General features: G+C 58.5%; 1 protein-coding gene across 3 annotated transcripts; it reads right to left on the bottom strand.

Annotated features, from left to right (window-relative positions):
- Positions 1-1378: 1378 nt before the first annotated feature.
- On the bottom strand, positions 1379-25018 carry MERTK (MER proto-oncogene, tyrosine kinase). Of its 3 annotated transcripts, none has more exons than XM_062608517.1 (19): positions 24911-25018; positions 20747-21098; positions 20363-20463; positions 19987-20160; positions 17812-17898; positions 16619-16734; positions 13516-13699; positions 13197-13348; positions 9029-9179; positions 8544-8697; positions 6789-6874; positions 6611-6706; positions 6238-6318; positions 5888-5980; positions 5671-5789; positions 5209-5318; positions 4847-5006; positions 3606-3742; positions 1379-1905 (listed from the first exon to the last, which is right to left on the bottom strand). In XM_062608517.1, the coding sequence occupies exons 1-19, from the start codon at positions 24978-24980 to the stop codon at positions 1452-1454; spliced, it is 2877 nt and encodes a 958-aa protein (XP_062464501.1). In that variant the 5' UTR covers positions 24981-25018; the 3' UTR covers positions 1379-1451. The 3 variants fall into 3 exon arrangements, with proteins under 3 accessions (XP_062464501.1, XP_062464509.1, XP_062464491.1); XM_062608525.1 differs by having other exon boundaries at positions 8544-8664; positions 9029-9182; XM_062608507.1 differs by having other exon boundaries at positions 9029-9182.
- Positions 25019-25775: the final 757 nt, after the last annotated feature.

The raw sequence follows: 25775 nt of genomic DNA on the forward strand, positions 1-25775 counted from the left end.
CTGCCCGGGGATGCTGCGGGGACCCCGGGACATCCCCGCGCATCCGGACCCGCGTGCGGCCGCCCCGCGTCCCGTCCCCCCCCCGGTGCCGGTTTAGGGGGGGGCCCCACAAAAGCCGCCCCTGCGCTGCCCGGACGGACCCCCACCTGCAGCGCGCATCCCTCCCCGCCCAGGTACCCCCTTTCCCAGCCCAGCACCCCTCTCCTCATCCCCTGCGCCCCTTCCCAGCCCGGCATCCTCTCCCGAGCCCCTGCAGCCCCATTTCCAGCCCCCGCATCCCTATCTCCAACTCGACACCCCCATTTCCAGTCGCTGCACCCCCTTCTCCACCCCTGCACCGCTTCCCCAGACAGGCATCCCAATCCCCAGCCCCTGCACCCCCACCTCCAATTCGACTTCCCCTTCCCCACACCTGCACCCCTTTCCCAGCCCGGCACCCCTTTCCCCAGCGCTTCACACTCTTCGCCAGCCAATGCACCCCCATTTCCACCCCTGCACCCCCATTTCCACCCCTGCACCCCCATTTTTCCATCCCTGCACCCCCATTTCCACCCCTGCACCCCCATTTTTCCACCCCTGCACCCCCATTTCCACCCCTGCACCCCCATTTCCAGGCCCTGCACCCGTTCGCATCCCGGCTCCCCGCGGCAGAGGCAGCGGCAGCCGCACCGGGCGGAGCGCGGGGTCCCGGCTCCATCTGCTGGGCACGGCGCGGTGCCGGGTGCTGCAGAGCAGCCCCTGCTATGGGAAGAGCCGAAACGGGGCAGCGGGGAAGGGCCGGGCCAAGCAGGGCGGCTCCATGCCCCCCTCGGACTCCTCTTTCCCATGGCTGCAAGAGCACCGATGGTTTCCACCCCAGCAGGGTGGGACAGGGCAGTTCATAGGTGCCCACCGTGTGCTCCTACCCCTCAGCACCCTCCAGCCCCACTGTGGACGGGTCAGCGGCTGCCCCTTCCCTGTGAGCCGTGGGGAGCTCGGGTACCAGCGCCTCCCACTGCAGGCAAACAGCTACAGCATTTAATGGCCTCATGTCCTCATCAGGGGCTGTAGGGACAGGACAAGGGGTGATGGGGTCAAACTGAAACAGGGGAGACTGAGCTGAGCTCTTAGGCAGAAGCTCTTCCCTGTGAGGGTGCTGAGGCGCTGGCACAGGGTGCCCAGAGAAGCTGTGGCTGCCCCATCCCTGGCAGTGTTCAAGGCCAGGTTGGACACAGGGGCTTGGAGCAAGCTGCTCTAGTGGAAGGGGTCCCTGCCCGTGGCAGGGGTTGGAGCTGGAGGAGCTTTGAGGTCCCTTCAACCCAAACCAGGCTGGGTTCTGTGATTCTAATTGCGATCCCCCAGCGCAGCCTCCTCCATGAAAACCATGCAGGAGATGATCTATAAAACAGACTCCTGTTTATTCACATCCACCCTGCGTCCTGTTCCTGGATCCCATCCTCACCCCGCTCCCTTCACAGCAGCACCTCAGAGTCCTCCCCGCCGCCCTGGCTGCTGCCGGCGGGCAGGGTGCTGGCCTGTGCCCACAGCGAGCCCGGCCCCCCGGGCAGCAGCGGGACGTAGGCCTCCTCCGTGGGGCCAGCGAGCGGCTCCTCCAGGACGTACCTGGTGCCCCAGGGCTCCCGGTGCTGGTGATGCACGTCCACAGCCACCAGCGCTGCCTCCGCGCCGGGGGAGCCGGGCTCCGACACGTCCCCGGCCTCCAGGTCCGAGTCGGCTTGGGGGAAGCCCGAGTCCTGGGTGGAATCCGGGCTCTCCCCGGGCAGGCTGGTGTTGATGTAGATGACGTCCCCGGAGCTCCGCATGGCCGGCAGGTTTTCCAGCAGCTTCTCCAGGTGGACCTTCAGCTGCGGGAACGTGGGGCGCGCGGCGGGGTCGGCTCTCCAGCACGCAGACATGAGGGCATAGCTGGGAATGGGGAGAGGAGCGCGGTTATCCGGGGGCACGCTGCCAGGGCAGGGGTAGGGATGTACTGGGCAAGCCCTGAGCTGCTCTGCATTAAACAGAGAAGGACTTGGGGTGTTGGGTGATGGAAGCTCCCCATGACCCGGCTTCAGTGAGAGCTTGAGCCCAGAACACCCCCCCCCCCCGTGTGCTGCACCCCCAGAGCGTGAGCAGCAGCTCAGGGAGGGGATCCTGCCCCTCTGCTGGGCTCTGGGGAGCCCCCCCTGCAGCCCTGATCCAGCTCTGGGGCAGCAGCACAAGAGGGATGTGGAGCTGTTGGATCAAGGCCAGAGGAGGCCACGGAGATGCTGCGAGGGCTGGAGCAGCTCTGCTCTGGAGCCAGGCTGAGAGAGCTGGGCTGGGGCAGCCTGGAGAAGAGAAGGCTCCTGAAGGGGAGACCTGAGAGCAGCTCCAGTGCCTGAAGGGGCTGCAGGAAAGCTGGAGAGGGGCTTGGGACAAGGGATGGAGGGACAGGCCAAGGGGAATGGCTTTAACCTGCCCGAGGGGAGACTGAGATGAGCTCTTAGGCAGAAGCTCTTCCCTGTGAGGGTGCTGAGGCACTGGCACAGGGTGCCCAGAGAAGCTGTGGCTGCCCCATCCCAAGCTGGATGTTGGGGCACACTGGGAGCTCCCAGAGCTGGGCACAAGGTTTCTCCATGGCTTCCTTTAGGGACGGGCATTGGAGAGGGGCCCTTAGGAACGCTGTGCAACTCCCAGCACCTTGGCCAGTTGACCCATTTGTATCTGCAGCTCACAGCCCGGGGGGGATGAAACATCCCCCGCTGTAATGGCACTAATGAACAACTCCGGAAGAAAACCTGGGCGAAATCCTTTGTGAGCTGCTCAGGAATGCCCGGTTGTGAGCTTTCCACGCTTGCCCCTTCCCGCATTCAGAGGGTTTAGGCACTGATGGGCCTGACTAACTGGAGGCACGGCTGTGGGTCAGGGAAGAGCCAAGAGCTGGCCAAGGGGATCCCAAAGAGCCTGCTGCCCCAGCACCAACTGCAGAGGGCAGTGCTCCCATCCCGCGGCTCCCACCGGCGCGGTGACGCTTCCACCGCAAACACATCCCTTTCTGCGGGCGGATTTGTTGGGATTTCTGTGCACCCGTTTGCCTGCAGTGAAGAGGCTTTTCCCTCCCTTCCCTGCTCTGGGATCTGCCTTTCCTTCGGGACATCAGAAATTGGGAGTTTCAGGCAAGTATTAAGGGGTTTGAAGGCTGTGTTTCTGATGCTTTGGAGTTTAAAGGTGACCCACACCATTATGGCCACCTGTCCTCCAAGAGCCCACCTCTGTGTGCTCTTGTAAGCATCCTGCCTGTGCACCCCCCCAAGGAAGAAAAGGATAAATCCTTGCCCTTTGGTTTTAAATCCAGGCTTCAGCACCAGTTACTTCTGAGGGCTCTGGGGGAAATGGAGGTGGTGAGGCGGAATGTGACTCCCTCCCTGGTGCAAACCCATCTTACTCCCCTTGGAGAGGCAGGTTTGCAGCACGGGGATGCTGGCACAGTTTTCTTTGCTCTGTGATGCACCATTTTAACCCCATTCGGTGCCTAAGGAAAGGACATGGGCAACCAAGAGGCACCAAGAGCAGCCAGAGCGGCCACGGCAGCACAGGTCACCTGCAGGGTGTGCTACAGCCAGCAAGGGGGTGTCCGGACTCACAGCTCATCCAAGCAGTCCTCGGGCTTCTTGAGGCGCTGCCCATGCAGGAGGTACTCGTAGATCTCGTGGTTCTGCACCCCTGGGTAGGGTGTCTTGCCCCGCGTCGCGATCTCCCACATGGTGACGCCGAATGCCCACTGCCAGGACAAAGGGAGAACGCGCTGAGGGGACGCTGCCAGGAGGGATGAATGCATCCTTTCATGGGGAAAGGTCAGTGCCCAGCGTCCACGGGCCCGGAGCACAATGCTGGGGGTTGTCACGCCAGCCCTGCCCTCCCCAGCATGGGCACTGCGAGGCAATGGCACCGAAGAGGCGAGCGGCCCACTCGGGAAACCTGTTCCAGGAGGCAGGGAAAGGGCAGCGTGTGCTGCTGCCGACAGCTTCCCACTCCTCTGCTTTGTGCTTCCAATGTACAACAGTCAGTACCCTGCACGTGGGCCACGACAACCCCCTGCAATGCTCCAGGCTTGGGGGAAAGTGGCTGGAAACTGCTCATGGAACAGGAGCTGGGGGTGCTGAGTGATGGAGCTGGACACGAGCAGCTCGTGCCCAGGCAGCCAGGAAGCCCCCAGCATCCTGGCCTGGATCAGCACCAGTGCGGCAGCAGGGCCAGGGCAGGGATTGTGCCCCTGTGCTGGGCACTGGTGAGGCTGCACCTCGAATCCTGTGTTCAGCTCTGGAGCCCTCACTATGAGAGAGACATTGAGGGGCTGGAGCGGGGACAGAGAAGGGCACCAGAGCTGGTGCAGGGCCTGGAGCACAGGGGTGATGGGGAAGGGCTGAGGGAGCTGCGGGGTTCAGTGTGGAGAAGAGAAGGCTCAGGGGGGACCTGATGGCTCCCTACAAGTGCCTGAGAGGAGGATGGAGCCAGGAGGGGCTGGGCTCTGCTCCCAAGGAACAAGGGATGGGACAAGAGGAAACGGCCTCAAGCTGCACCAGGGCAGGTTTAGATGGAGCTGAGGAACAATTCCTGCCCCAGAGGGTGCTCAGGCATTGGAACAGGCTGCCCAGGGCAGGGCTGCAGTCACCGTCCCTGCAAGGGTTCACAGCCCGTGGAGACGAGGCCTCAGTGCCATGGGGCAGTGGTGGCCTCGCCAGTGCTGGGGGAATGGTTGGACTGGATGAGCTTGAAGGGCTTTTCCAACCTGTTTGCTGCTGTGTCTCTATAAGGTGCAGGGAGGGTGGACAACTCCAGCCAGGGCTCAGTCCCCAGCTCTGGCGGCCCAACCCCATGGCCCTACCACATCACTCTTGGTGGTGTAGACGCGGTCAGCCAGGGACTCAATGGCGATCCACTTCACCGGCATCTTGGCTATGCGGCCCTGGCGGTAGTAGTCACCACTGTAGATCTTCTTGGACAACCCAAAGTCTGCCACGCACACCGTCATGTCATCCCGCAGCCTGTCGCGTGGAAACAGGGATGACAGGGTAGGGAAGTTCGATGTGCCAGGTTCCAAAGCAGAACCCAGAGCCTGAGCTCTTTACCCACGTCTCTGAAGCCCGAGGGAGGTTCTACTGCAAGAAGCCAGGGTTGTGCTGTGCACCCACAGGGCTGCCACTGGTGTTCATCTGCCCGGGACAAAGCAGAGGGGAACACACTCACATGCAGTTCCGAGCTGCCAAATCCCTGTGGAGAAAGTGCCGACTGCTCAGGTACTCCATCCCCAGGGCAATGTCCACCATGAACTTCACCAGCGTCTGCAGGGGCACAAACTGGGAAGGGAAAGTGTTGCATTAGCAAGAACACAGTCAGCAGCTCAAGAGAAGCTGTGCTTCCCCGTTGTGCCCCATCCGGGGCTCCTCAGCAGGGCAAGGGCAAGTCGGAGCAAGCCCATGCACACAGGGCTGGAGGAGATGGTGTACAAGGAGCTGGCTTGTTCAGCCTGGAGAAGGGAAGGGGAGAATCCCATGGGATTTTGTGGAGCTGGATCCCACCGCTTCCACCTGACACAGCAGGAAGCAGGGCTACAGCCAAGTCCTCTTCTGCTCTCAGAAGCAAAGGCAGATTTGTCCCACTTTGCCCCCCGCTCCAGGCACGGGGCCCTCTGCTCCCCGTGCTCCTTACCTGGGGGGCCATCTCCAGCCTGGAGCGCAGCAGGAAGCTGTGCAGGTCACCGTACTTCATGAAGGGCAGAATCACCATGGGCCTGGGGACCTGCTGGGAGCTCAGCTCGATGCACACGCCTGCAAAACACACACACAGGTTGCACAGGTCCATGGGGAAAGGCACCACAGAGCCCGGTCCAGCTCCCCATCCCAAATCCCAGATGGAAGGGCCATACCTAGGAGCTTGATGACATTGGGATGGTCGAAGTCCTTCATGCACGCTGCTTCGCTGAGGAACTCTTCTATCTCCCTGTGGGAGAAGTTATCCACTGGGAAGCAGAGAAGAAGAAGGAGGTTTAAAACCCCAAGAGGTTTAACACCCAAAATCATTGCTGCCATCTCCCTTTGCAGCACAGCTCCTCTGTGGGTCAGGGGAAAGCACCATAGGAATGTCTCATCCTTGGCTGGCTGATGGGGCAGAGGCCACCGTCCCCGCAGAATGGTGCCAGGATGCAGAGAGAGCACGTGAGATGGGTACCAGAACACCAGCACCCACAGGTTCTGTGAGGCCAGGGTGATGACTTACACTTCATGGTCTTCACAGCCACCTTCAGTGGGGTGCCTTCAGGCTGGCTGAGGCGTCCCTCCATCACTGACCCGAACTCCCCTGCACATGGGAAAGAAGCCAGCACTTTACCCAGAGCCCAAAGCACTGCCTTCCAGGACACCACTGTGTTCCTGAAGGTCTGAAATGCTCCAAGACGGAGACCTCATCCCCAAAGGGAGCATGGGACACTTGTCCCCCACCGGTGGCAGAAGGACGTGAACCCAGGGGTGCTGGAACTTGGTCACCTTGACCTACCCTCTCCCCACATCCGCCAGGCCTGCAGCTGGTGGAGCTCCCAGTGGCAGCCCCTGCCCCATATGTCCAGCCCCAGCATTCCAGCCCCAGCACTCACCCTCTCCCAGCACCTTCCCCAGGCTGAGGGCGTTTCTGTCCACAACAACATCCTGCAGCTTCTGCTGGAGCTCGCTGCTGACACCCAGGCTGCCCACTGCGGGAGAGGGGAACAGGAGCTCAGCTCACCTCCAGCTGCTGGGCTGTCCCTTGCAGAGGGACAGGAAGGCCACACTCACGTGTCAGCTCGATGGCTCTGCGGCAGTAGGACTTCTTGGCTGTGTAGCTCACTACCAGCATGGAGTCATTCCTGCTGAAAGCATTCCTGGGGGGACAGAAACAGACCCCGTGGCTGCTTCAGCTCAGTGAAGGAACCTCTGCTGCGGGCACGGGCAACCACAGCACTGCCAGGGGTACTGGTGTCAAAGGAGGAAACGCGTTTGTAGAATCATGGAATGGTTTGTGTTGAAGGGACCTTAAAGCTCCTCCAGCTCCAACCCCTGCCACAGGCAGGGACCCCTTCCACTGGAGCAGCTTGCTCCAAGCCCCTGTGTCCAACCTGGCCTTGAGCACTGCCAGGGATGGGGCAGCCACAGCTTCTCTGGGCACCCTGTGCCAGCGCCTCAGCACCCTCACAGGGAAGAGCTTCTGCCTAAGAGCTCAGCTCAGTCTCCCCTCTGGCAGGTTCAAGCCATTCCCCTTGGCCTGTCCCTACAGGCCCTTGTCCCAAGCCCCTCTCCAGCTTTCCTGCAGCCCCTTCAGGCACGGGGAGGCTGCAGCAACCTCTCACCAACCAGCAGCCCTGAGTCCTCAGAGCTGTTCTCATCTCTTTCGTTTCCCTCTTCCTGGACCAGTGCCATTGCTTACAGTGCCTGAGGAAAACAGGCACTTGATAAACAAGGCTGATGTGTCGAGGAGTGAGTCACAGGGGGGGTCTGGGCAGGAACCGGGACACTCACTTCCTACTCAGAGAGCAGCCTGTACCAGTAGGAACAGGTGCCCACATCTGCAGCCTCCCAAAGTGACCTCTCCTCTTGCACAGCTCCAGCCTGTCAATGCCCTCTGTTAGCATCTGCAACCCCATCCGACAGCAAAAACTAAAGGGAGCTTCACACCATGGCCCCAGAACAGTGGTGATGGATGGGCACTCTGCGGGGAGATGCTGTGGTGTGGGGCTGAGCAGACACCCAGCTCCAGGAACTAAACCACAGCGGATGCTGAAGAGCTCCCAGGGAGGCAGCATCTGAAGTAAAGAGCAGCAAATGCTACACCAAGCAGGAAAGGGCTTGGTAGATACAACCAATCTCCGACGTGGGATGGGGAGATGCTGTGGGAGATGAGCACAGGTGGGATTCCAGCTCAATAAACTCTCCTTACCGAAGTGCTGCTCTTCCCTTCCAAAGGAGTTAACTCTAGCATGGTTCCACTTTGGCAGCAGACACCCAAGGGATGGCACTTACAAGCCAAGCTGCCAGCACCACAACTGCTTAACCAACCCCATAGCAGTGAGCAGCACTGGCTGGCTGCAGCAGACACCAGCCCTTTGTCCCACTGTTCCAACAGCCCTTACGTGCTCCAGCAGCAGCCCCTGTGCCTGGCAGGGCTGGTGCCACACTTGGCCATCAGACCATGGCGTGGGAGGAGGCAGGAGGGGCTCCTCTGGGACACAGGCCACAGGATACAGCACACCTCTGCTCCCTCACCTCTGTGTCAAGACGCTGAGGCCACCCTTCCCGTGCCAAGTTGCACAAGGTCACTTCCCTTTAGACACAGGAATAGGGAGTGAAAGGTGAATGCTGGGCTAAGGAGGGCAGGGGAAGTACCAAAATACACTGGGTCCCTCACCCCAGGCATTACAAATGCCATCTGTGGCAACAGCATCAGCCTCAGAGACAGGAACCTTGTCCCTGAGCCACCCACCCTGCCTCCTTGTGCCCTGTGTCTCCAGCCCACCCAGCTCAGGCCCCTCTGAAGCTGTGCCCCCTTTGGCTTACCCATATTTTGTCTCCACACATCTCTTCTGGATGACCACGGACAAGCAGAGGATGATCCCCACGGCGACTGTCCCGCAGATAAAGCCCAGGGCTATGATAAAGGAGTCGGCATTCCCGGAGGCTGGAGTCGAAGAGGGGGCTGTGGTTATTAATCCTAAGGAAATATCCCATTAATGGAGCTGGCTCAGCCTGCAGCACACGGGGACTGGGGGAGGATTTCCCAGGGGTGAAACCCAGGAGAGCCCAACAGGTTACATGGGAGAAGAGGGCACAAGGACCAAGCCTGGATGTGGAGAGCAAGTCTCTCCTGGCTTCCAGAGCATGCGGAAGGTCCCAGGTTCTTGGCTGGGTGACACGGAAAGCATGTGAAGGAGGATGGAGGGGTACCAACTGCATTGGCCAGGCAAGGAAAGCACGTCCTGCATCACTTCCCATCACCATGCCCTGCTCCCACACCACGCAGACAGGGATGGGGGTCTCCTTACCGCTGCCAGGGATGAAGACCTCCACGGGGGTGCTGAAGGGTCCCACTCCTCCTTTGGTGACAGCAGCCACCCGGACGGAGCAGGTGGCGTTGGTGGCCACCACGGGCAGGGCAATCCTGCTGGCGTTGTGCTGGGCTTCAGTGGAGCCGTTCTGCTGGAGAGAGCAAGGGAAGAGCCTGAACTGGGAGAGGCAGAGGGAGGGAGACCTGGAGATGCATGGAACACAGTCCCCGCGTCCAGCTTCTGCCTTGCTTTGCTGCCACGAGCCCAGAGGAAGCGCAACACCAAGCTGATTCTAGAGAAGAATAGCTCTGCCTGAGCCGGATGGGATCTGAAAGGGGCTGAGCAGCGTTTCCCGTCCAAAGCCGGTGCCACTGCTGCTCTTTGCTTCTCAGCAGCAGCAGGACCAGCAGCGTGGGCCAGGAAAGTGATCTCACAAGGAAGGGGAAAAGCACTTCATGCACTGCTGGTAACACAGAGCCTGGAGAAGAGAAGCTGCGTGGAGACCTCAGAGCAGCTTCCAGTGTCTGCAGGGGGCTACAAGGATGCTGGGGAGGGACTCTTCATCAGGGACTGTAGTGACAGGACAAGGGGTGATGGGTTCAGACTGAAATAGGGGAAGGTCAGGATGGAGATAAGGCAGAAGCTCTTCCCTGTGAGGGTGCTGAGGCGCTGGCACAGGGTGCCCAGAGAAGCTGTGGCTGCCCCATCCCTGGCAGTGTTCAAGGCCAGGTTGGACACAGGGGCTTGGAGCAAGCTGCTCCAGTGGAAGGGGTCCCTGCCCGTGGCAGGGGTTGGAGCTGGATGATCTTAAGGTCCCTTCCAACCCAAACCAGTCTATCATTCTATGATTCCATGCTTTCAGCTCCAGCAGTGCTGCTCTGACTGATCAAGTGCCCGGCCACAGCAAGAATCTTAGGGCAGATATTTCCTGACTATTTTTTGTGTCAAGCTAACAGTATGGCCAGTGACAAGGGTGTGCTTCCCTGCCTGCTACCACGGCAGGAGGCAGCGTGCCCCGTGGCACAGACCTTTCTCCTTGCTAGAAACACGAGTGAGTCTTTCCCTGCAAATTCCCTGTTGTTTCCTGGCCTTCTTCAACCGACAAAGTGCTGCTGCTGCTGCTCTCCACAGGCCTCCAGCTGCAAAACAGCTGCACAGTGGGGTCCGAAACATCTGGCAGGCTGCTGTGGCCAGCACAGCCCAGCTCCTTACCCTGGCTGAACACCACAGGCTGAGCAAAAGGAGCAGCCAAAGCGAATCAGTGGGCAAGGAGGAGGGAATCAGAGCTGCTCAGAGGGAAAAAGCTTCTGCTCATGGTCAGACAAAAGCCACAGGGATGGATATGACATGGTCCAGGCCCAGGAGCGTGTCTGCACCATCAGGGAGCAACATGAGCTGGCACCTGCTGCAGCCTCCCCTCTCACTCCTGCTCTTCTACTTCATGTTCAGAGCATCCTTCAGTGGAAACCTGGAATCCTGTGTTCAGCTCTGGGCCCCTCACTCAAAGAGAGACATTGAGATGCTGGAGCAGGGCCAGAGAAGGGCAACAGAGCTGGTGCAGGGCCTGGAGCACAGGGGTGATGGGGAAGGGCTGAGGGACCTGGGGGGTTCAGTGTGGAGAAGAGAAGGCTCGGGGGGACCTGATGGCTCCTGCAACTGCCTGACAGGAGGATGGAGCCAGGAGGGGCTGGGCTCTGCTCCCAAGGAACAAGGGATGGGACAAGAGGAAACGGCCTCAAGGTGCACCAGGGCAGGTTTAGATGGAGCTGAGGAACAATTCCTGCCCCAGAGGGTGCTCAGGCATTGGAACAGGCTGCCCAGGGCAGGGCTGCAGGCACCGTCCCTGCAAGGGTTCACAGCCCGTGGAGACGAGGCCTCAGTGCCATGGGTTAGTGGTGGCCTTGGCACTGCTGGGGTAAGGGCTGGACTGGATGAGCTTGAAGGGCTTTTCCAGCCTGGTTGATTCCATGAGATCCTTTCCCTTCCACCAGCCTAAAACTGGACCAGGATCCATTCACATCACAGGCAGCCCTGTTGTGTCATCTGAGGACAGAGCCCAGCTGCTATCACACAGGCTGTGGAGAGCAGAGCAGACAGCCCTTCCTGCAGGACACAAGTGCCCAACTCCATGTTTGTTATGGGTCTTGTGGTGGTTGAGGAATTCCTTCACGTCCCAGCTCTCCAGCCTTGGCTCAAAGAAGAGCTGCTGGCTTCAGAGGAAAATAAACCAACTTCTTGGAAGCTTTCAGAACAGTTTCGGAGCTGGTGTGCACAAGAAGAGGCCTGCAGATGGCCCTGCTGACACAGAAATGCAGAAACCCCAGTCTTCCTCGTGCTGGGTTCTAAAACTGCTTGTTTTGGGCCATTTCATATTTAGCCTGTCCAGGCCTAAAGTCAAGCACTTTATTCCTGAGGCATCAGAGCTCCCCTCGACAGCAAACCCACTGCTCTTGTGCCTCAGGCTGCCTGCTCATCAGCACAGGAGACCCCTGGGGGGTGTGGGAGAACACAGGGTGCTGTGCACAGAGGTTATGGCACAGGCTTCAGCTCTTCACCCTGACAGCCCTCACATCCAGCCCTGCCCTCGGCTGGCTCTGACCCACATCTCTGCCTCCCATAAAACCTGGAGCTGCCAAAACGAGGCAGCAACAACCACAGCTGCTTCCTTCTGCCTGCAAAGAGCCGAGGTCTCTCCCACCTGAAGTCACCCCCCAGCAGAGGGGTTCTGGAGCCTTCCGAAAGCCATTCCTTGACCAGGAAGCCAGGCAGAAAGTCCAGCCCATAAGCATCTGACTGGTGAGTGCCCCATCCCTGGCAGTGTTCAAGGGCAGGTCGGACACAAGGGCTTGGAGCAAGCTGCTCTAGTGGAAGGGGTCCCTGCCCATGGCAGGGCTTGGAGCTGGGTGAACTTTAAGGTCCCTCCCAACACAAACTATTCCATGATGCTCTGACTGGGGCAATGTAGAAAACCCAACAACAACAACAACAGAGTCACCCTCCCAGGGCTTAAAGGGCAAGTCCTTTTTTGTGCTTTCTGCTCCAGAGAAGACAAATATGTCAGCAACTTTTATTCCATGCTGGTCACAAGACCGCAGCACTGCTCCCTGCCTGGATCCACGCTGGATGTATACATGCTCTTTTCAGAGGCAGAAAAGGAGAACAGAAAATGCAGCATCCTACAAAACCCAGGGGTGAGTCATTTGTTCCACACCCGGCTCAGGCCCTCAGTGCTTCGCTGTGCTTTCAGCCTGGGACAAAGGAACCACAGCACAGGGGTTACAGCTGGATACATCTGCAGTTATCCAGAGGCTCCCAACCATTGGTGGATTCCTGGGCTTAGCTGATTTTGCCCAGTGGATAAGCCAGGACTGGCCAAGAGGTCAAGCCAACCTCAACCTAGCAAATTCCTGAAGGCTACCTCCCGAATCCTAGGAAAAGCAAGCAAGGATGTGCCAGAGGACTTCATAACCTCCCACGGAGGTCCCCAGACCCAAAATGTTCCTTGAGCTTTGAAACTCTGTGCCATGGGTTTGCAGATGAGTTAATGCATGGAATAGGAATTGTGCTGAGGCACTGGCACAGGGTGGCCAGAGAAGCTGTGGCTGCCCCATCCCTGGCAGTGTTCAAGGCCAGGTTGGACACAGGGGCTTGGAGCAAGCTGCTCTAGTGGAAGGTGTCCCTGCCTGTGGCAGGGGTTGGAGCTGGGTGAACTTTAAGGTCCCTTCCAACCCAAACCATTCCATGATTCTATCAATCCCACCAGAATAAGGAACAACTCAAACCCCGGGGAACAAACTCTCCCAAACACCTTGTGATTGACTCCATTGCTGAAAGTGCCAAGAGATGCTGGCAAACCTCAAACGCCACACCAAAAGCTGTACCGGAGGTTGTCAACACCAGGAAGAGCATCTCACTTCTAGCTTAGAGAACAAACCTCTTGTCTCCTTCATGCAGAGCTGCTTATTCACAATATTAATCACCTAGGGCATTACCAGGGTTACATAAACATGCAAGAGAGAAGCCACTTGTACTAAAGAAGCCCAGATGGACGCACAAGACAGTAGACTAAGCTCAGAAAGAACACATGGAAGCACCAGGACCAAACTGGACATCCCTGCTTGATGCCTGCTGGGATTTTTAAGTCCCCATTTCCGGGGTGACTTACCAGCCCCTTGGAGTTCTGCCACCTGTACCAGATGTGATAGCCCTGCAGTTCCCCATGGATCCTCTCCAGGGATGGCTTCGCCCATCGAATCTCCAGGGAGGAGCTGGATTCATTGAATGACACCGTGACATTCAGTGGTGGGGTGGTTGGAGCTGCAGGAATCAAAGGGAAACAAGGTGAGGAGAGCTGGTGGCTGGGTGCAGGGACATGGTAGGCTGATGGAAAGGGAGCTGTAGCTCAACCACAAAGCACAGGGTTTTCCTACAGCCTTGAACATCCCCCTTGAACCCCTCCTCAGGCTCCACTACTCATTTCCTACCTCCCTCGGTAGTGCTGGCGGTTATCCACGGGCTGAACGGCGACCAGCCGACCTCATTCCTGCAGGAAACACTGATGTTGTAGGCTGCCATGGGCTCCAGCTGCTGGATGTGATACACGTGGGGAGGCACCGCGGTGGTGAGCAGCACAAGTGAGACATTGCTTCGTGGAACAGCTTCCTCCACCTTCAGTGAAAAAGCAGCCCACAAACAGGGATTAGACAGCAGCAACCTGCAGGGTGAGAGCCTGGCAGGAATTCCACGGCTGTAAACAGGATCCAGAGCCTGCTTCCCCTCCAAACACCAGCAGGGCCTTGCTCCTGAAGGCTGCCTTGTCTCTGTAGCTGATGGCAGGCCATCTACAGCACCTAGGGTGAGGGCTCAGGTGCAAAAAGAGCTGCAGTGGGGGCACGGCAGAGACACGGGATCCCATCACTGCGAAAGGAAGAGGGAGGTTTTGCTGCTTAGAGAAGCACCTCAAAAAGTCCCCATGCAGAGAGTCCCAAACAGACACAAGAGAACCCTTTTCTGTGCTGCACAGCATCAGACCACAGGCTTTATCACATCAGATGGTGCAGGGCTAAGCACTGACCTCAGCAGACTCCAGCACGGATGAGGTCGATGCACTAAAACCAAGTCACGCTCTTCACACAAAGGGAAACTGCTCTCTCCTAAAAGGGCACCCATGTGGCTACCCACACAGCCCCTGCAGCCCTCAGAAAGCCTCTCATTCCATGGGAAGCACCGTGAGAGGGGCCTGCCAGTGGGAGGAAAGAGGGAAGAGCAAGAATGAAGACACCAGCATGAGACAGTTAACTGGGAAGGCAACCCACAGGACGTGTTTCAGCCTGAGCCACTAGCAGAAAGTTGTACACTCCTGTTAAGTATCCCCCTTCCAGGATGGTCTCAGCATCAACACCAGCAGTCTTTTCCAGCCACAAGAGAATGGCCTTCAGCCTCCTAAAGCTGAGAAAGTCTCCAGCCATCACTAGATGCTTTGAATGAGCAGATCAATGAGCAGGCTGCTCCTGAAAGCACCTCAGGAACTGGCTGTTCTTATCATCGAGCCCAGCTCAGCTTCCTCACCCCTCAACTGCTCTTCTGAAGGTGAAAAATACATCAAATCCATGTGGTTTTTAAACTCAGGCTTTATGCAAACTGCACCATAACAGCCCCGAGGAGAAGGACCTGGGGGTGCTGGTTGATGAGAAACTGAACATGAGCCAGCTTCAGGGTGCACTTGAGCCCAGACCTCCCCTGTGTGCTGGGATGCATTCAAAGCAGCGTGAGCAGCAGGCTGAAGGAGGTGATCCTGCCCCTCTGCTCTGCTCTGGTGAGACCCCACTTGCAGCACTGTGTGCAGTGCTGGGGTCCTCACCATGAGGACATGGAGCTGTTGGAGCAAGTCCAGAGGAGGCCACGAGGATGCTCAGGGGCTGGAGCACCTCCTGTATGGAGCCAGGCTGAGAACATTGGGGCTGTTCAGCCTGGGAAGAGAAGCTGCGTGGAGACCTCAGAGCAGCTTCCAGTGTCTGAAGGGGGCTACAAGGATGCTGGAGAGGGACTCTTCATTAGGGACTGTAGTGACAGGACAAGGGGTGATGGGTTCTGACTAACAGGGGATGTTCAGGTTGGAGATAAGGCAGAAGCTCTTCCCTGTGAGGATGCTGAGGCGCTGGCACAGGGTGCCCAGAGAAGCTGTGGCTGCCCCATCCCTGGCAGTGTTCAAGGCCAGGTTGGACACAGGGGCTTGGAGCAAGCTGCTCCAGTGGAAGGGGTCCCTGCCTGTGGCAGGGGTTGGAGCTGGAGGAGCTTTAAGTCCTTTCCAACCCAAACCATTCTATGAACTGCACGTGTGGCACCACCAGCTCCCTTTCAAGCTCAGGAAGGAGTCACTCGGGCTGTGGGCCACGCTGCCCAAGCGAGGGGATTATCAAAGGGCACAGCAGCAAAAAGGCTTAGTCACAGCTGTGTTTTTGCCAGAACTCCTGTCCTGTTTTCCATTTGGAAAGGCTATTTCCTAACGACAGACCGTGAACGTTAAGTCATAGGAAATTCCTTGGCTCTCCACCCCGCTTCCCAAGCTCCAGCTGGAAGGCAGCAGCGGACATGGTGCTAATATTAGCTCTGGTACCTTTCTGTAACTCCTTTCACTTTTACCTGTCTTCAAACACGGCCTCTCTCCAGGCACTATCTCAGCTGGAGTGTACATTGGCCGGTACAGAACACACACCCCCAGGGGAGGAAGCAGCGGGCTTGGGCTGTGAAACCAGCAATGCCAAAGAGAGCAGGTGGAAACTGCTTGCAGGGCAGATGGCATTCCCTGGCTTGTCCAGAGGACAGGCTCAGCTCCTTCCCAGTACCAGCAGGGAGTGGAGAGCCAAGAGAAAGTCCATCTCCAGACCCCAGCTAGAAGGTTGCTTGGGTGGGAATGGTTTGAGCAGGAGGTAAAAGTAGGGACAAGGAGGTGCCTGCAGCCATTCAAGGCTTACAAAGACTTCTCAAGAGCTACTTGGAGCCGTTCTGGGCATCTCTGCATGAAGAGTCATGACAACCTGGCTGTCTTGCCCAAGGAGACAGATTCTCATGGCTCACTCCTGCACAGTTCACAGGCAGGAGCCCAGGTGGGCTCTTCCAGGCAGGCAGCTTGCCTTTTGTTTCACCCCACTCAACCTCCCTGCTCCTGGGACAAAAACCTGCTTCGTGCTCCCTGCATCAGTCTCTTTATGAGACCCCTTCCACCAACTACCTCCTTCACAGCAGGCAGAGCAAAGCCACTTTCTGGGAGCAGACACCACCAAGCTGGTGTCCAGCAGCAGCTCCTTCCAACCCTCCTGTCCATCCCAGTGGTGCTTCGGCTGCCCCAGGTCCCAGTGCCCGGGCACTACTTGGACTCCTCAATATCACCACAAATCCCCAGCCACCCGGACCACAGGGCAGCAGTGCCAGCTTCTGCTTTCAAAGCACCTGGGAAAGCCCAAGTCCATTTGTCCAAACCAAAAGCCTGGTCAGATCCGTGTGGTTCATGCCAAACACTGACTTCCACCTGCCTCAAGGCCTGTGTGTAAGGGGGGCTGCAGGGTAAGGAGGGTTCTGGATGCTCACCTTGACTCTGCAGCTGTTGAAGGCAGAGAAGGCATCAAAGCCTGGCACCCAGGATATCACGATACCGTGGCCTGTTCTGTTGAGGACATCCACGCGGAGCGGTGCAGACGGTATTCCTGCAGGGAATCACAGAATCATGGAATCAACCAGGCTGGAAAAGCCCTTCAAGCTCCTCCAGTCCAACCCTTCCCCAGCACTGCCAAGGCCACCACTAACCCATGGCACTGAGGCCTCGTCTCCACGGGCTGTGAACCCTTGCAGGGACGGTGACTGCAGCCCTGCCCTGGGCAGCCTGTTCCAATGCCTGAGCACCCTCTGGGGCAGGAATTGTTCCTCAGCTCCATCTAAACCTGCCCTGGTGCAGCTTGAGGCCGTTTCCTCTTGTCCCATCCCTTGTTCCTTGGGAGCAGAGCCCAGCCCCTCCTGGCTCCATCCTCCTGTCAGGCACTTGTAGGGAGCCATCAGATCCCCCCTGGGCCTTCTCTTCTCCACACTGAACCCCCCAGGTCCCTCAGCCAAGAAGAGCCACAAGCAGTCAGCTGGAGGCCTGAGCACAACCATGGCACATCTGGCTTCCCCCTGGCACCTCCTGGGGCTCAGACCAACTGTGTGTGAGCTCCAAGTCCTCACTACAGCCACAGCAGCACCCTCCAACAGTGTGCTGCAGATGTTTAACACCACTGGGCAGGGAAGAAGAGAACTATTTGACTCTTTTGCCCATGTTCTGTATTTATGAGCTGAAACAGCACTCAGGGTTGCTTAGAAGCAATGACATATTTTGGGGAACACCTTCCTCACATTGCTAGAGTGGCCTCCATCAAGAATGTCAGGAATTTCCATCATTTCCTATGGAAAACTGTGAGCACACCCTGGTTCTGAAGGAAGGAAAAGAGCGATACAGCCCTTCCGAAACCAGCTCTGGCGCTGACAGTTCTGCTTTCAAATGTGCTCTTTGATGCTTCCTCCCACAGTGGTGATACTGGCATGAGGGAACCACACTGGATGACCATGCTACTACGTGCATCCCACTTGATGTTAAATAGAGGTTTAGAATGGGAGAGGAAATAAGTATGGGAGTCATACAAGCATCTCCTTCAGCTTGTGTAGAATGGGTGCGTGGGAGTGCGGAGACCAGAACAGCTTCTGCTTGGACACACGTGCTCTGGTAAAGCAAGCATCACGTTGTCTCTTACCTTTGACGTTGACCAGCCCTGGGCTGGATGCAGTCAGTCCTTTCCTGTTGTGAGCCTCACAGCTGAACAGTGTGGCTTCAGTGAGACCTGCAGAGGGAAAACATGGACCTGTTTACTGACCCTGACCAAAATAACACAATCATAGAATCGTGGAATGGTTTGGGTTCCACTGGAGCAGCTTGCTCCAAGCCCCTGTGTCCAACCTGCCCTTGAACACTGCCAGGGATGGGGCAGCCACAGCTTCTCTGGGCACCCTGTGCCAGCGCCTCAGCACCCTCACAGGGAAGAGCTTCTGCCTAAGAGCTCAGCTCAGTCTCCCCTCGGGCAGGTTCAAGCCATTCCCCTTGGCCTGTCCCTCCATCCCTTGTCCCAAGCCCCTCTCCAGGTTTCCTGCAGCCCCTTCAGGCACTGGAGCTGCTCTCAGGTCTCCCCTTCAGGAGCCTTCTCTTCTCCAGGCTGCCCCAGCCCAGCTCTCTCAGCCTGGCTCCAGAGCAGAGCTGCTCCAGCCCTCGCATCATCTCCATGGCCTCCTCTGGCCTCGCTCCAACAGCTCCACGTCCCTCTTGTGCTGCTGCCCCAGACCTGGATCAGGGCTGCAGGGGGGGGTCTCCCCAGAGCACAGCAGAGGGGCAGGATCCCCTCCCTGAGCTGCTGCTCATGCTCTGGGGTTGCAGAGCACACAGGTGCTGGTCCCACCGATTCATCTGCTATCCCCTGCAGCTTCCTCTCTTGCTCTGCTGCTGTATTTTTACCCAGCAACACAAAGGACCTTTCATCTCTCACTGATCTCTTCCCTCTGTGGCACTTGTGCAGTGCCTGGGGGTGACCCAGGACCAGCTTCAGCACCATCCCCACTGCAGGCACACACACGGCATCGTGGCAGGACTGGATGCTCCTGTGGCCCCATTGCACAACTCCTGAGTAAGCACTTGCTCTGTGTGTGCAAAAAGGGAAAGGCAGAAAGCAGAAGGTCCCACCAGCACAGCTGGGATCAGATGACTTAATGCTCTTCCAAGATTGCTCAAATCTCCCAGCTGATAACAGGGTTTGGGGGGCACTGGGAATACCCAAGTGTGCAGAGCTGCTTGTTTCCCCTGGGGTGGTGGCATGGCTTATGGGAGGTTACCCCGGGCAGCAGCAGTGCTCAGGACTGTTGTCCCATGCAAAGGACTTTGCTAGAGGTGCAGGGCTGCCCCCCTTGGGCACACTGGGGGTGCAGGGGTACCCCTTTGGGCACAGCGATGTGCTGGACATGGCAAGTGTTTGCTCACAGCAGCAGCAGTGGCTTTTACTGACAGAGCTCCTGGGCCAGGAGGGGACTCTGCAATGACCCAACTTAGGCTGTGCCAGCCGGATGCAGGAACATCCAAGAGGAGTGAGTCACTTCTTCCGGCTTTCACTGCCTTTTAAAGCCTGTCTTGGGCAGCCAGGGCGAGCCGGGTACAGTCTGGTTGCTAATGAGACAGGGGCCTCCCCATGAGCACATCCAGAAATCTACAGCGAATCTGTGATGGGGTCTTTGCCACATGAAGGACTTTTCCTCCTGTGCTCCACCAGGCTGCATGGACACACGCTGCAGGGGCCATCCCAAGGTCTTCCAAAGGCATTGAGAGGGGACCACCAGTAAAGCAGCTCATAAGAGCAGCAGTGTATATACTGGAATGGTCAGAGGGTGAAGAAAAATCTGCTTCTCTCTGAGTCTGAGTGTCCTGCCACTTCCAAGGAACAAATTCCTGGTAGCAGCCAAAGGGGGTCAGATGGGGGTTCCTGCCCCCAGCTCATCCCATGCAGAGTGGTCCCAGGGCTACTGGACAAGCAGCACAGGCAGTGCTGGGCAGAGCTGTGCTCCCAGTGCTGAGGACAGAGCAGGACCAGGCTGCAAACTGGTCCTTCTGCGGTAGCTCTTCAGCAGAGCCGGACCCCGTGTCCCACTGTACACAACGTGACAGCCACACTTTATGGCAAGCTCTCCATGCTGAGCTTTCCAGCCAACCTTCAGCAACGCACCGTGCAGCACAAAAGCAGAGCAGGCTGCAAGGCTTGGTGACAGCATGGGGGATCACAGCCCCTGCCAACAGGAGGGTGAGGCCAAGGGGATGGGCTGTGGGATGCACAAGATCCCACCCTGCCCTTCCCTGTAGCCACACAGAGGTGTCCCCGCTGGCCACAGCTCACCTGGCACCACAAGGACTGATGGGGAGATGTGGGGCTTCTCATTGACTCGGATGTTGTTGCGAAACCAATAGATCTCCACAGGCTCCGGCGGGCCCACGGCCTGGCACGTCAGGTTGAAGGGGCTGTTCCTGGTGACGTTCAGCTTCTCAGGCTGGCGAATGAAGTGTGGGAGCCCTGCACAGGCACAGAGAAGCAACAGATTCAGAGAGGTTGGCAACAACCCCAAACTGTGCTGCCTGGGGCTATGAAACAAGCCCTTTCCCAACCAGGATCCCCCTTTTCTGGAGGACAGCTCCCAGATCATGGTCCCCAGAGCTGTCACTCAGCCAAGGGCACAATGCTGCAGCATGTCCCCGCTGCCCCTCCTGCAGCTCACCTTCCAGCTGCACCGAGATGGGATCCGACACCACCTCCATGCCAGAGATGTTGAGTTTGCAGACGTAGGAGCCGTTATCCGAGCGCTGGGCGGCAACGATGCTGCCAGAGAGAGCAGAGAGCAGGGCTCTGGTGGGGAGCCTGCTCCCACACACAGCCCCCACAGGAGGACACAGCAAACTGGAAACCTGGGGGGGGGGGTTCAATGAGTAACAATCACCCCACAGCACACACCTAGCAGAAGCTGGGCTTGCAAAACCAGGCTTTGAGGGCTAGGGAGAGCCTGCCCATTCTAACCCCCAGTCCCAAGCCCCTGCTAATTGTCTCACCCAGTGCTCCTGGCATCCCTGCTCCCCATCTGCACAGGCAGGATGGCACTGGTTACCTGAAGGTGGAGGTCATTGCCACCTCCTCCTCATCAGAGATCTCAAAGTGGCTGGTGGCGATGCGGTCCAGCACGTGCAGCTCCCTCCCGTCCTTCCATAAGGAGATGCCCGGAGCATCCGGCCTGAGCAGCAGGTGAGGTACTCTGATGGAGCAGTTAAAGGTGACGTCCTTGTGCTCGTTGATCACGATGTGTCTCACCGTGGGGTTAAACCTAATGTGTCCCAGGGAGCTGGCTGAGGGCTCCTGGGGCTGCTCCGGGCTCCAGTGGCCAGCGGTGGCCACGCTTCGCTTGGGGTGGTGGGGCTCTGCTGACAGCAGTGGCCTCAGACCTGCCGTTTGGGCAGCAGCGTCTGCAAGAGAAGACCTCAGGTTTGTTAGCAGCAGGCAGCGAGTGCCCCCCTCCAAAACCCTGCAAAGCCCCACCACTTCCATAGTTAAAGGCAGCTCATTTACAGATGCTCCAGAAGTTCCCAATCCCTGAGACCTCTAACAGGCCCAGGGGGGAAATATGGAGCAGGAGCTGTCCCAAGACTATGTCCAAGCAGCACCTCCAAAAAACCCGCTTTCTAAACCAAACAGGAGCAGCCCAGAGTAAAGGAAGAGCTCAGCCCCTTCTCTTTTGGCAGGGGACAGGCAGGAGCTATTCCTGCTGCATCACACCGCCAGGACTGGAATACAGAGGGATCCCTGGCAGGAGGAATTTGGGACTTTACTCCAGTGAACCCCTTTTGGGGCCTCATCCCCAGCATGTTCAGCCGGAGCAGAGGCAGTCCCAGGCAGGGATTTTGCTGACTTGAGGCTCTTTGCTGGTGGTGCTGCTGCCTTCCCAGCACAGGGTGAGCTGCTCTGAGCGGGGAGATGCCCTCAGAAGCACCACAAGCACTTTTGCTAAGCAAAATGCCTCCAAGGAGCTGCTTTTCTAGGGCACACAGCTGCCAATGGTTAAAGGAAAGCCTTCAGGCAGTGTGCAGGGGCCGGCTGCTCTTTAGTGTTGTTCTCCAGGGTCTTGTCCCAAACATTTTTCCCAAGGGAAGGCTATTTACCAGCTCCTTGAAGGCTTCCTGCCCCTACTTACAGATGACAGAGCATACCCAGCCCTGTAACGGCGTTTCCCCTCTCCCTCCCACCCCAGCCCCAAACAAAACCGAGAGCAGCTCGATACCGAACAGTTCCCCCCATAGAAATCAATTCTCCCCCAAAAAGCTGTGTGTTTTTGAAGAGATCCAGTGACTATATCACAAGTAGTTTTTATGGCTTCCCAAAGCTCTCCCAGGCGCACAGAAAGCCCAGCCGAGTGGGAAACCTCCCTTGGTGCTCTCAGCAAGCACAGGCAGGGTGCCAGGCAGGAATTGCAGCTCAGTTCATTTGCCTCTTCCAAAACGCACCCCCGATTATTCCCGGTTTCAAAGGTACTCCCCCAGCAGAAAGCACAACCTTAACCTGGGTTCAGCACAGTTTGTTTGGAGGCAGGTCTCAGCCCAACATCAAACACCGAGTTTCTAAAGCTACGTCACTACTCCTGTGAGTAATGGGGCAGGAGCCTGCGTGCTCTGCCCGGAGCCAAGAAACACAAGCTCGTTTTGAGGCTGGATATGTTCCTTTGCTAAATTGCTCCCTATTTTTAACCCTCCCGAAATGCTGCTTCTAGACAGGAATGCGGGAAGGGTTTCTGAGCGCTGCCGGGGCTGCTGGTGCGGAGGGAGGCTCAAGGTTCCCCCTGGCTCAAACACAAAACAATGGGTTTCCCTTTCAGACCCTAAGCCTTTCCAACCTGCTTCCTAAGCTTCACCATCCCAACACAAACAACAGCCATGTGACTGCTGCAAACCCGAGCTGGCTGCCGTCGGGATACCCGCTCTCACACAGCTCCAAAAGGGTGGCCCCAGGCAAACAAGTGAGCGACCCCCAAATCCCCTCCCCTTCCTTCGCCATTCCCAGAGGAAAAGCCACTCCTGCCCGGCACAATCAAGCTCAAACCGTTGTGTTTGTGCTCCTTTGGAAGCTCCAGCCGGAGCAGTTCCCCCCGCATGGACCCCTGGCTGGGGAGGACACGGATGTGCGCTGGCTGTCCCTGCCCTTGGCACGCACTCTGCCTGCTCCAGGATGATCCCTGCTTCCAAACACTGCTTCAAGTTTAAAGGCAAAGAGAACCTCAGCCTCCTTTTCTACCCTGATGAAGTGGGAAGGTGGTGTTTGCTAGCCCAGGAATGAAATACTTTCCTCTGTGACTCATGTGATGACAGGAATTCTTCACATCCAACGCTGCCTTCGGGTACCCCTTCCATCCCCAGCTGCTCGGGATGTGGCTGTCTCCATGGCATCTTCACAGGGATTTGCCCCATGTCACAAGGCACCCTTTGCCTGTGCCCAGAGCCATTTCCTTAGGCTGGCTCCCAAAGCCCACGCTGGAGCAAGGAGCTGAAAGCCGTGGTGCCTGCCACACAGGAGCAGCTCCCCTCGCCTACCGCAGCTTGGCCCGAGGCAAGAGCTGGAATGGGAACAAACCCACTTGCAAGTCCAGTGCTGCTCACTCCAAACACCTGGAACCACAGGGAAACCAAAGCACTGGCAAAGCCAGAGTGCTCTGTGCAGCCTGGCTGCTCCCATGTGCCCGTCTCCATTGGCAATAGCCTGGAAAAGGGTGTTTCAACTCTTAAAGGTGAGATACCTTACTGTGGATGAAAAACAAAGAGCAGGGAGCTGCACAGATCAGGACTGGAACAACAAGTCCTGCTGCTGCAGTGGCAGTAAGGAGGGTGTTAGAAAACACCCAGGTCTGCCAAGCAGCTCCCTTCATCCCTAGACCTGGGGTTCCCACTACTGGAAGTAATTCACCTGCTGGCAACAGATTCCTGTTGAGCGTGTCCGCAGGGACAGGGCAGGAGGAACGAGGAGCCCCTGCCTGCGGGTTTCCTGCCTCCCCATTCCTTGGGAGCCGTGAGAAGTGGATTCCCCCCGGGCTGACTTCCAAAGAGACTCCTGGGGTTCTAACACCTTTTGTGTAAACCTGTCCCCGATTCCCGGTTAAATCCACAGCGAGTTCCCCTCACTGCGCTAAGCAAACACTCACGTTCATAGAACCCCAGCCTGGTTTGGGTTGAAGGGACCTTCAAGCTCCTCCAGCTCCAACCCCTGCTCCCACAGGCAGGGACCCCTTCCACTGGAGCAGCTTGCTCCAAGCCCCTGTGTCCAAGCTGCCCTTGAACACTGCCAGGGATGGGGCAGCCACAGCTTCTCTGGGCACCCTGTGCCAGCGCCTCAGCACCCTCACAGGGAAGAGCTTCTGCTAAGAGCTCAGCTCAGTCTCCCCTCGGGCAGGTTCAAGCCATTCCCCTTGGCCTGTCCCTCCATCCCTTGTCCCAAGCCCCTCTCCAGCTTTCCTGCAGCCCCTTCAGGCACTGGAGCTGCTCTCAGGTCTCCCCTTCAGGAGCCTTCTCTTCTCCAGGCTGCCCCAGCCCAGCTCTCTCAGCCTGGCTCCAGAGCAGAGCTGCTCCAGCCCTCGCAGCATCTCCGTGGCCTCTTCTCAAGCAAGTCCTCCTCTCCTCCTCTGTGGACTTAAGCAGGTCCTGCCTTCCCTGTTAAACCTCCTTAAACACACACCGAATCCCACCACCCCCCCTCAGCATCCCTGAGTGTGGGCTACCGATCCCCGCCAGCTCCCAAACATGAGTCAGCCCTGATGACAGCACACTTTAAAACCAAAACCTCCATTTACCCCTTTGCATTTGTTTTAGCAGGTAACGAAGCCCGTGGAGCCGAAAGCCAGCAGCCAGCCCCCTGCAGAGCATCCCTGTGCCACGAACCGCTGCGTTTCCCGCTGATGTCTCCCAGCGCCGGGTCGCTAACGGGACGGAGCCCAGACCCGCCGGTGTGGGCCGGTGTGGCACAGCACAGCGCAGAGCTGTGTCCGGGACAGCGGGACCCGCTCTCTGAGGGGCTGCCTGCGATGCTCAGCCGCCAGTAACCCGCTGCAAAGCCGCTGCTGCGCTCCCCGCCGGGTCCCAGCTGTGCTGCCCGCCCGGCAGGATGGGGGCACGGGGCACAGCCCGGCTGATGGCGGGGGGAATCGACGCCACACCAGCCGGCAAAGCGCTCCCCGTGCCCCGCCGGACCCGCGCAGCCCCCCAAACCAGGACATCCCCCCCCGGGTCCCCGCACTCACCGGCCCCGCCGCGGGGCGGGCGCAGGGCCGCCAGCAGCGCCCAGAGCAGCGCCCACTGCCCGGCGCCCATCGCCCGCCGCCGCCACCGGCCCGCGCCGCTCCGCTCCGCTCCGCTCCGTTCCGTTCCGTTCCGCTCCGCCAGCACCGCTCCGCCCCGGCCCGCCCCGCGGGAGGGGCCCGAGGTGCCCCCGGGGGCTGTGCTCACACGGCCCGGGGAGCAGAGCCCTGCTGGACCACGTTCACCCGGAGAAACACAGCGAGAGCGGGGACCACGGCGGGGGGGCACCCGTCCCACTTGAGCTGCTGGAGCGGAGGAGGCTCTGCAGAGGAACGGGGACAGGATGGATCCAGGGGCTGTGACCGGTTGCATCAGATTCAACCATGCTCAGTGCTGGCTCCTGCGCTTGGGTCACAACAACCCCCTGCAAGGCTCCAGGCTGGAAGCTGCTTATGAACAGGAGCTGGGGGTGCTGAGTGATGGAGCTGAACACGAGCAGCTCGTGCCCAGGCAGCCAGGAAGCCCCCAGCATCCTGGCCTGGATCAGCACCAGTGCGGCAGCAGGGCCAGGGCAGGGATTGTGCCCCTGTGCTGGGCACTGGTGAGGCTGCACCTCGAATCCTGTGTTCAGTTCTGGAGCCCTCACTGCGAGAGAGACATTGAGGGGCTGGAGTGGGGCCAGAGAAGGGCAGCGGAGCTGGTGCAGGGCCTGGAGCACAGGGGTGTGATGGACCTGGGGGGTTCAGTGTGGAGAAGAGAAGGCCCAGGGGGGACCTGATGGCTCCCTACAAGTGCCTGACAGGAGGATGGAGCCAGGAGGGGCTGGGCTCTGCTCCCAAGGAACAAGGGATGGGACAAGAGGAACCG

This window comes from Pezoporus occidentalis, unplaced genomic scaffold, assembly GCF_034315485.1.
Source record: "Pezoporus occidentalis ecotype Australia unplaced genomic scaffold, CSIRO_AGI_Poc_V1 ctg10, whole genome shotgun sequence".
In the NCBI taxonomy this organism is placed as follows: domain Eukaryota; kingdom Metazoa; phylum Chordata; class Aves; order Psittaciformes; family Psittacidae; genus Pezoporus; species Pezoporus occidentalis.

What these genes read in the sequence shown, in the direction of transcription:
- MERTK (XM_062608507.1), bottom strand. Translation starts at nt 24,980, where the DNA reads ATGGGCGCCGGGCAGTGGGCGCTGCTCTGGGCGCTGCTGGCGGCCCTG. An exon ending in CAGAGCCATCGAGCTGACAC is followed by an intron (nt 6,707 to 6,788) that starts GTGAGTGTGGCC and finishes CCTCTCCCGCAG; the next exon opens with TGGGCAGCCTGGGTGTCAGC. An exon ending in GGGGAAGGTGCTGGGAGAGG is followed by an intron (nt 6,319 to 6,610) that starts GTGAGTGCTGGG and finishes TCCCATGTGCAG; the next exon opens with GGGAGTTCGGGTCAGTGATG.